The 10,431-nt window shown below is 42.8% G+C and overlaps 2 protein-coding genes across 2 annotated transcripts; both read left to right on the forward strand.

The window, feature by feature from the left end:
• The first annotated feature begins 3,589 nt into the window (after positions 1–3,589).
• On the forward strand, positions 3,590–7,606 carry LOC139130606 (uncharacterized). Its single transcript, XM_070696356.1, has 3 exons — positions 3,590–6,082; positions 6,240–6,992; positions 7,274–7,606. The coding sequence occupies exons 1-3, from the start codon at positions 3,590–3,592 to the stop codon at positions 7,604–7,606; spliced, it is 3,579 nt and encodes a 1,192-aa protein (XP_070552457.1).
• A 335-nt stretch (positions 7,607–7,941) lies between these two features.
• On the forward strand, positions 7,942–9,635 carry LOC139130886 (uncharacterized). Its single transcript, XM_070696695.1, has 2 exons — positions 7,942–9,421; positions 9,598–9,635. The coding sequence occupies exon 1, from the start codon at positions 7,956–7,958 to the stop codon at positions 8,886–8,888; it is 933 nt and encodes a 310-aa protein (XP_070552796.1). The 5' UTR covers positions 7,942–7,955; the 3' UTR covers positions 8,889–9,421; positions 9,598–9,635.
• The last annotated feature ends 796 nt before the right edge of the window (positions 9,636–10,431 follow it).

Genomic DNA, 10,431 nt, shown 5'->3' on the forward strand with positions numbered 1-10,431 from the left:
TGGCATAGATAAATTAATAAAGAAGGCAGTTCAACCAGTACTCCTTGTCTTCTAATGATCTTTATTTAAAAATACCGACGTTTCGGCAACACACAAGTTGCCTTCTTCAGGGCAAAAGCTGACAAATAAAAATGAGCACAAACAGAAGTAAAAATCGGGCTGGTAAAAAGTAAACTGAGAGTAAAAACGAAATAAAATGAGAATTACAATACTTGTGAAAACTGGAATTACAGTGAGTGAAAAAACCACAACGACAGTTGTAAGGAACGAAATTAAAAACCAGTAGTGATAAAAAACAGTGAAAAGCGCTATGACTAAAAATTAAAGATCAATAAGCCTTTTGAAACAAGAAGGGTGGTTGAAACAAAGGAGCAATGGACTGAAACTGACCTGGGTGCGGAGAGTGGAACTGTATCAGCTGAAGTGGAGGGTCGGAATGGGCAAGTTCATGGTGAAGGGACTCCTAAGACGGAAAAAATAGTCTGAACTAAGGGGTCCCCTAAGTGGTTGGAAAAGGGGAAGAGTTGAAACGCGGGAAAGTAGCTTTATCCTTCTCTTTGGTTAATGCCCTTGGGTGTGAGTGTGTCAATATCTGCAATGTATTTTTGTTCACATAGTCTTCTTTTCGGGTATTTGTGGTGTGTGAACTTTGTGTAAACCAGTAGCTTGGAAGTGTGATGGACTGTGGTCGAGTTGATTGAAATGTTCTGAGACTGGGGTGGGTTTACGACTGCGGATTGTGTATATGTGTTCGTATATTCGTCTTTTGAGTTCCCTTTTCGTCTCCCCAATGTATTGTTTTGAACATTTTTGGCAGGTGATAATGTAAATGAGGTTACGGGTGTTGCATGAGATTTTACCGATGATGTTGTGGGTTTTACCTGTTGTGGAGCTGGTGATTGTGTTGGTTTCTGTAATGAATTGGCATTGATTGCAGTTGCCGCAGCGTTTAGTTTCACCTGTTGTGGGCTGATGAGGTATTTGTTTGAGGTTTGCTCTTACAAGAATTTTTCTAAGATTTGGAGGTTGTCTGAAGGCTGTGATAGGTACTTCCGGAATGGCTTTGTTTATTTCTTTGTCCTCGGAGATGATACCCCAGTGTCTGTGGATAATGTTGGAAATCTTAGGGAGAGTGGGGTTAAAGGTGGTGACAAAGGGTATTCTCTTGTGCTGAGGCTTATCAGTGGGTTTTGTGGTAAGTAAGTGGTTTCTTTCTATGTTTCTGGCTTTTTCAATGTAAGTTTTGACTGTTTGGGGTTTGTAGCCTCGTTTCGCAAAATGATGAGTCATTTCTTTGGTTGCTTTGTCATAAGTTGAAGTGTCTGAACAGATACGTCGATAACGGAGAGTTTGTAAATTCGATACACGTTCTACAGAATATCTGTAGCACTATATTGAATTTATACCACATTCTACAGAATTTTTATGTAGAATTTCTGTAGAACTATATTTAATTTCTGCACTCTTTTACAGAAGTTTGTTTGTCTTATACGAGTTCAATCTCTTAGAAAGTATGACAACAATATGTGTTAAACTTTTATTAAGTAAGGAGTACCACCTTATGATATTGCCATAGATACCAATGCAATGAATTACTGCAAAACTCACAAAAAATCAGGCAGCAAGTAAATTATAAACATGTAGTTTATTTCTAAAAGAATTATGATTAACAATCGTTCGAAACTTGATGAAACATACAGGGACTACAAAATATAAAGCAACCTACACATATGAATGCAAGGCCTACCTCTCCAGTCTAGCAGTTTTGAGTTGTCAACTCAGCCAAGTGCATAATTAAAGTGTTGTGTATCTTAACTCACGTAATTTTCAGTTGATGCTGCAATGTGGATCCTTACAGTTGTGACATATTAGTGAGCTCCCTTCTCCATAAGACTGTTAGATTCTTGCTAATGGACCTTGGATCCTAATTTTCCATGGAATTTGGAGTTGAACTTTAGTACTTTTCATAAGAGCCATGTGCACTGTGGACTGCCTCAAGTTCAAATGAATAATGCGTGGCTACACTATTATGTAATCAGCCCATTGTAAAGGCAGGAAACTATTTGCATAACAAAGCAAAGGCACAGGTCAGCTCACTTGACCTAGGATCTAACAAAGAGAGTCAGGTTGGTCTGTGTACAGTCATGAAATGTACAAAAGGAATGGTACAATTGAAACTGTATACATTTTCCTGGCACGTGTGTGTAAATGAAAATAACTTTTCAGAATTAAAGGGTACATGAGAATGCGCTTAGAACTTTCCATAGGTATATGTCACTACCTTTTCCATATTGAAACCAGGTATATATATGTCACTGAGTTCTTATCAAAGCTCATGCCAACATGCAAAAACATGAACTTAAGTCTGAAACAGTGTAAACTGTGGGAAAAAAGAGAAATAAATTTCCACAAAAGCTATGGAATCGAAAAATTCCATAAAAAATATGTTTAATTTCTGCAGATTTTCTACAGAAAATTATCAGCAAACTTCAATAGAATTTAAAGTTTCTATAAACATTAAAGTTCTATAAAATTTAAATTTTTCTACAGAATTTTATTGAAAATTTTCAATTGAATTTCAACAGAGGCATATTTCCATCAGATTTCCATAAAATATACAGAATTTCTATAGAATATCAGAGTTCAATAGAATATCTACAGACTATTTTCGTAAGGGTGTGTGTGTGCGAGACAATACTAGTCAGGGCAAGTGTGGCGGAGTCCGTTGTGAAAAATCGTCGCAAGTGAGAAATTGCGGAAAACCAGTGAACCATTGGACAAGACACTGGCTCGAGTGCACAGCGGACACTGGCATATAGGCTACAAGGTAGGCCAACTGTGTTTACACATATACAGCCAACTACAACTGACTCAAAGAAACTATAATGGATGAAGATAAAGTCGAAGGAGCTGAACTACCAGCCCACACAGAATCTCAAAATGAAAATCAAGGAGATATTTCTAAGACAGAAAATACCTCAGAACAAACAAACGAAGGGGCGGTGCCCAGTGGGACGGCCACCACTGTTGAAGGTGGATCTACTGCCCATGCTGAAGGGCGCCCTCTACAGGGCAGTAGAAAAAACGAAGGAGGACTGCTCTATGCTACCTTGAACACTGAAAAGGCCCTGTCAAGCATTTGGAACCAAACAAGGGGAGTTCTCATCGACCTCAGGGGGATGCAGGACCCAACAGAAAGCAAAATTGATACAGCAGAGACACTTTCCAAGGAATATGAACAAACTTGGAACAAACTTCAGAGACTTTATCAACAAGACAAGACTCCAGAAGGTAAGGAGCATGCAGAATTAACGGAAATAAACTTCAATAGGAACATTGAACAAGCAAATGAATACATTAACGATGCAAAGACAAGGAGAGCTGAAAACAGCGTCCTCATCTTCAAATCACCACCCGAACGAGGATCTGCATTAGGCAGCTTACGTAGTTCACACAGAACCAGATCATCAACATCATCTAGAACAAACACATTAAAGGCACAAGGTAAGGCACGCTCTGCAGCAAGAGAGGCAGAGTATATGAAAACAATTGCTCACCATCAAGCAAAAATCAAGTTATTGAAGCTGAAATGAAGGCAGAAAAGGCAAGGATAGATGCAGAAACCCTCCAACAAGTAGCGGAAGAAAATTCCTCACCAGTACAGACACTTACTACACCAGACCAGTCATCAAACGACCATGTATCACGATACATTGCAATGAAAGGAGAAATGAAGCATGATCCATTACCAGCACTGAACTTTACCGAGTTCATACCCAAAGCACAAAATAAAGACTTAGAATCATCCCCTCTACTGATACAACCAGGACAGGGAACACCAACAGAATCAGGTGAGACAGTCACACCTACTTCAAATCAACAGACACCTACAACAAGCCAGAACAACAACATGCAACCTCTGACGGAGATAGCCCAAATGATGGCCCGTCAACGTTTACCACTACAACAACCAATAACATTTGGAGGCGACCCAACCATGTACATGTCATGGAAAAGATCATTCGAGGCCACTGTAACAACGGCCTGCATACAGACATCTGAGAAACTGGATTTCCTGCATAAATACACGCAGGGAGATCCACAGAAAATCGTCGAAGACCATCTACAACGATATGTAGACGACCCAGACGAGTCATATAGAGAGGCTTGGATAGAACTAGAAGACAGATTCGGCAATCCTGCAGTCATCACCGCAGTAATCCTGGAAAGACTGAAGTCCTTCCCGAAAGTTAAACCAGATGAAAGCAAAAGGCTACTCGAACTATCAGACTTGTGCTCTAACACAGAGGCACACATGAGAAAACTTCCTGACCTTTCGTCCCTCAATACACCACAGGGACTCAAGCCCGTCATGGAGAAGTTACCAAGATTCGTCCTCAACAAGTGGAGAGATAACGTGGCATCATACAAACGACGCCACAAAACATTTCCTCCATTCAAGTTCTTCAAAGACTTCCTGAAAGACACAGCGAAAGCAGCATGCGATCCTGATATTCCAAGACCAGACGACACACACCCTGGAACAAGTAAGTCAAAATCCAGTCAACAAACGAAGACTAGAGCGCGTGTACACGCAACGAAATCATCAAATGAAGAAAAACAATGTCTCTTTCACGAGGCTACAGGACATGACCTGAAAGATTGCAAAGCATTTGCAAAGCAACCAGTTGCTGACAGAATTGAACTGTGTAAGAAGAAAGGCTTATGCTTTAAATGCACTGAGAAACATCTCGCCAAAGACTGCACATCGACCATCGAATGCACTATATGCAAGAGCAAGAAACACATCACCTGTCTCCATGCTACACCCGGCGACAGATCTAAGCAGAAAGCAACCGAAACCAAACCAGAAGATAAAGAAAAGGAAACCCAAGAAGCTACAACAAAATGTACCAGACTCACGAAATGCCCAGCCGGACGTTCGTGTGGTAAGATAGTCCTCGCAAAGGTGTATACACAAGACCGACCAGCAGACTACATAGAAACTTACGTAGTCCTAGACGACCAGTCCAACGCCTGTATGGGTGACAGCCACCTCTTCGACGCACTGAAGATACACGGCCCAGACCTTGAATACGAACTGTCAACATGCAGCGGCAAAGGAGAACTCAGAAAGGGACGACGTAGCAACCGCGTCATCATAGAATCACATGACGGAAAGAAAAAATTCTCTCTTCCCGTCCTGCTAGAAAACGACAACATACCGAGCGACAAGAACGAAATACCCACACCAGACATCTGCAAGGCCTTCAAACATCTGAAGCCCATCATCGATTACATTCCAGAACCAAAAAAGAACGTCGGAATTCATCTCCTCATCGGCAGAAACTGCCCAGAACCACTGAAAGTCAGAGAAACAAGAAACGGACCTGTAAATTCGCCTTGGGCTCAACGCACCGACCTAGGGTGGACAATTTCAGGCGAACTGTGCCTAGAGACAGCAAGAGGTGTAATCCGCACTTCAGTACACCGTACGACTGCAACCCTCAACGGCTACAACGAATCAGCGCTCGAATGTAACCATCACATTCACATCAAAGACATAATAGGCCCGAAACCCGTCAACTTCGGCACCACCGTCTTCAAGTGGACACCTTACGACGAACAAAAGGCACCCTCCATTGAAGACAAGCAATTCCTGGACATCATGCAACGAGAAGTCCATGTAAATGAGGAAGGCAATCTAGAACTTCCTCTCCCCTTCAGGCAAGACCCGAAGAAATTACCGAACAACCGACAATCAGCTCTGAACCGATTCTACAATCTACAGAATCAGCTTCAGCGTAAACCACAAATGATGGAAGAATACTTTCAGTTTATGAAGAAAATAACGGAACGTGACCACGCAAGTCCTGTTCCAGAAGATGAAATAGATGCCGACAACGCATGGTACCTACCACACTTCGGTGTCTACCATCCCAAGAAACAGCAGATCAGAGTAGTATTCGACTCCAGTGCAAAGTACAATGGAGTCTCCTTGAACGACGCATTGCTTCAGGGACCTGACCAAATGAACAGCCTCCTCGGTATCCTGCTACGATTCCGACGCGAGCAGACAGCAGTAATGGGCGACGTAGAACAAATGTTTCATAGCTTCCACATCAACAAAGAACACAGAGACTATCTGGGCTTCTTTTGGTTCGAAAACAACGACCCCACGAAACCAGTAATTCAGTACAGAATGAACGTACACCTGTTCGGCATTGTCTCCTCACCAGCCATTGCTACCTTCGGGACTGAGAAAGATCGCTGAAGACGGGGTATCTACATACGGAGAAGACGTGAAAGAGTTCATCGACAAGAACTTTTACGTCGACGACGGACTAACCTCAGCACCAGATGCACAGAAAGCTATTAGTCTCATCAATAGAACAAGAGACTTACTAGCGACCAGAAACGTTAACTTCCACAAGATCGTTTCAAATGATGAAGAAGTCATGACAGCACTTCCAAACGAAGTACGAGCCAAAGATCTACAGAGTTTGGATTTCAACCAAGACACCTTACCGACACAGAGATCATTAGGGGTCAAGTGGTCTCTAGAGGCGGACGCATTCACATTCGAAGTAGACTTGAAGGAGAAGCCATTCTCACGGCGGGGAGTACTGGCGATCGTCAACTCAATATACGATCCACTCGGTATACTCGCACCAGTTTCCATAGAAGGAAAACTAATACTACGAGGCCTCATGACAGAAACTAAAGGATGCAACTCATCAAACCTTGGATGGGATGAAACGCTACCAGAGAAATATTTGCCCAGATGGACCCGCTGGTGCAACAACCTCAACTACATCACAAAGATACAGCTACAGCAATGCTACACTCCACCCACCTTCGGACCCATAAAGAAAACTGAGTGTCACATTTTCTCTGACGCCAGCAATGAAGCCATAGGTGCTGTAGCGTACATGCGGTTAATTAACCATGAAGACAACGTCAACGTATCATTCATACTTGGCAAAGCAAAGGTAAACCCGACTCATGCAGTCTCCATACCTCGCCTAGAACTGTGTGCAGCCGTCCTAGCGACAGAACTCGCACAGAAGATCACATCAGAAATCGGCCTGAACATCGATAACGTCATATATCACACGAACAGCGAAATCGTCTTTGGATATATAAACAACACCTCGAAACGTTTCCACGTATACGTAGCGAACAGAGTAGAAAAGATACACAACATATCATCACCACACCAGTGGTGACATGTGTCTACACACGAAAATCCAGCTGACATCGCATCACGCAGCGTACCAGCCCAAAACTCAACTCAACTATCTGGCTATCAGGACCAGCATTCCTGTGGCAGCGAGACAAGCAAGACAACCATGAAGAAACAGAACACAAATACACAGTAAGTGACGAAGACCCTGAGGTCCGCAAACAACTTGCTGTCCTCAACACATCAACGAAGGAAGTAGAACAAGACGACTTAGGTGCTCACCGATTTCAACGATTCTCATCATGGAGATCCTTGAAGAGAAGTATTGCCAACTTAATAGGCAAAATCAGACAAAGAAAATCACCAGAAAAGACAGACAAAAAAGGAGAAAGAGAAGTCTCCAGAAGAACTGAAAATTGAGATGATGGCACAAGCAGAAACCATCATCCTACGCTCAGTACAGAAAAGTGTGTTTCATAAAGAATATGAAATACTATCTGCAGCAAAGTCAGCAGGCACTGACAACAACAAACTACAGAAACGGAACCCCATCAGCCGGATGAACCCATTCATCGATGAAAAAGGACTCATCCGCGTTGGAGGAAGACTTCGTCAATCTGACATCGACCTCTGCGGCCGACACCCCATCATCCTCCCACAGGACAACCACATTTCACGACTTATCATCGATCATGTACATCGACAAGTACAACATCAAGGCAGACAACTCACCCTGTCAAACGTCAGCAGAGCTAATGGCTATTGGATTATGGGTGTACATGACATGGTAAGAAGCATACTACACAAATGTGCGATATGTAGAAGACTGAGAGCAAAACCACTCACTCAACTCATGGCCGACCTACCGTCGGACAGAACAGAGAAAACCCCACCATTCACCAACGTCGGAATGGACGTATTCGGCCCCTGGACTATAGCTTCCCGCAAAACCAGAGCCGGTACGTCTGAAGCAAAGAGATGGGCAGTTATCTTTGTCTGTCTCTACACTACAGCAGTACACATAGAAGTAATAGACTCCATGGACACTTCATCCTTCATCAACGCCCTACGCCGCTTCATAGCTATACGCGGCAACATCAAGAAACTCAGATGTGACCAGGGCACAAACTTCATCGGCGCAAAGAACGAACTTCAGGCAGCAGCCAAAGAGCTGGATCAAGACCGCATCAAGAAATTCCTTACAACAAGAGACTGTGAGTGGATTTTCAACCCACCTCACGCATCACACTTCGGCGGTATATGGGAACGACAAATTGGTACCATCAGACGCGTTCTTGACTCCATGCACTATCAACTAGGCAAGCAACAATACACACATGACTTGCTGACAACTCTCATGGCAGAAGCCAGCGCCATCGTCAACTCCAGACCTATAACAACGGTATCATCAGATGCAAACGATCCCCAAGCTCTCACCCCAAACATGCTACTCACCATGAAGACTCAATCACCGACCCCACTACCAGGCTCATTCGTCCAACAAGACATCTACAGTAGAAAACGTTGGCGACGCGTACAGTATCTAGCTGATCAATTCTGGATACGATGGAGAAAAGAATATCTACAAAGCTGTCAGCCACGACCAAAATGGAACAAATCTACAATCAACATCAAAGAAGGAGACGTGGTTCTTTTGAGAGAGAAAGAATACGCAAGAAACAGCTGGCCCTCGCTCGCATAGTGAAGGTCTACCCCAGCGATGACAACAAAGTACAAAAAGTAGACGTCATGATCTACAAAGATGGCGAACATCGAACCTACCTCAGACCAATTAGTGAATTAGTTTTGATTGAAAGTACAACTTGAACTCTGTGATTGAATTCAATGAACACTACTTACGGACTCTATTAGTATGAACCCTTTCGTATATACTCTTAGCTTTTAGAATTTATTTAGACCTAAAATATTATTAGGCATTTATTCTATTTGAAATTTATGATTAGTAAAAATTCAGCTTACCGCGCATTTTTAGACGGGGAGTGTGTTGAATTGACCCTTCATGACCCTTTCTAGATTTTCAGAAGATCGCCCTCTATCTTTCTTAAGGCCCTCTGACACAAAGGTCAAGAAACTTCTTGGTAAAACAATTAAAAGGTTAAAGATTAAATTACACCCAGGCAGACACGTTTTTCCTCCACTGTCTTAAAGCAAGTAGACATGCCACGTGGATCTCACAAACACTCCAGCCAAAAGTAGGACTGTAGGCGCAACGATGTAAGTTGATTTCCCTTTATGACTTTCCAATTATTTAGAGGACCATTTTGAATGCAGTGCTTAGATATTTTAGTAGAATTTAGTTCTTTTATTCCGTTTACTTTGGACTTGATTTACCTCGACTCTCCGATGTAGACAATGAATGACCTTGTATTTTAATCTCTTTATTTACCCAGTTTTCACCGCTTCTTGAATAAATCTACTCTAAACTAAAGCAACTGAGGGTGGTTATTTCTTGGAGTGGTTGGCACTTAGCGGATACAAAAGTAACTGGACTCCGCCACAGCAAGTCAGCTGTGTCTGTGCAAGACGATACTAGTCAGGGCAAGTCAGCTGTGTCTGTGCAAGACAATACTAGTCAGGGCAAGTCAGCTGTGTCTGTGCAAGACAATACTAGTCAGGGCAAGTCAGCTGTATCTGTGCAAGACGATACTAGTCAGGGCAAGTCAGCTGTGTCTGTGCAAGACAATACTAGTCAGGGCAAGTCAGCTGTGTCTGTGCAAGATGATACTAGTCAGGGCAAGTCAGCTGTGTCTGTGCAAGATGATACTAGTCAGAGCAAGTCAGCTGTGTCTGTGCAGGACGATACATAGTCAGGGCAACCCTTACGAAAAAATATGGCTTCTGGCACATAGTTGTGCATGCTAATCTACAATAGTTGTGGATACCAAGCTGCAACTGTTTGTGGCTTATAAGCTGGTTATTCATATTTTATCATGCAAAGATCTGTTCTGGCACAGTTTTGCGGTATAGAGGCCGCTGTGATTGCAGACGATATGCCGCAAAAAAATTGGGCGGGGCGTTTAGCGGCATAGAAGCCACTGTGATTGCAGACAATATGCCACAAAAAATGGTAGGGTAAAAGGTTTCATGGTAAAATGCTGCTATGCATGCTTCCTGTGCTACCCCCCCCCTCCCCAACCATACCTGCATTTGTACCTACCAGTTTTATACTAGCCAGGAGATTACCATACACTTCACATCTTCATTTGTTTTAAGGGACAGTAGCT

This window comes from Ptychodera flava, chromosome 4 (assembly GCF_041260155.1).
Source record: "Ptychodera flava strain L36383 chromosome 4, AS_Pfla_20210202, whole genome shotgun sequence".
NCBI classification, from domain to species: Eukaryota; Metazoa; Hemichordata; class Enteropneusta; family Ptychoderidae; genus Ptychodera; species Ptychodera flava.

Bases quoted from the DNA above. Each gene is read 5' to 3' on its own strand.
- LOC139130606 (XM_070696356.1), top strand. From the start codon at position 3,590: ATGAAGGCAGAAAAGGCAAGGATAGATGCAGAAACCCTCCAACAAGTA. The intron at 6,083-6,239 runs GTAATGGGCGAC...TCTCCTCACCAG, and splicing joins TCCGACGCGAGCAGACAGCA to CCATTGCTACCTTCGGGACT. The intron at 6,993-7,273 runs GTAAACCCGACT...CGCATCACGCAG, and splicing joins TCATACTTGGCAAAGCAAAG to CGTACCAGCCCAAAACTCAA.
- LOC139130886 (XM_070696695.1), top strand. From the start codon at position 7,956: ATGGGTGTACATGACATGGTAAGAAGCATACTACACAAATGTGCGATA.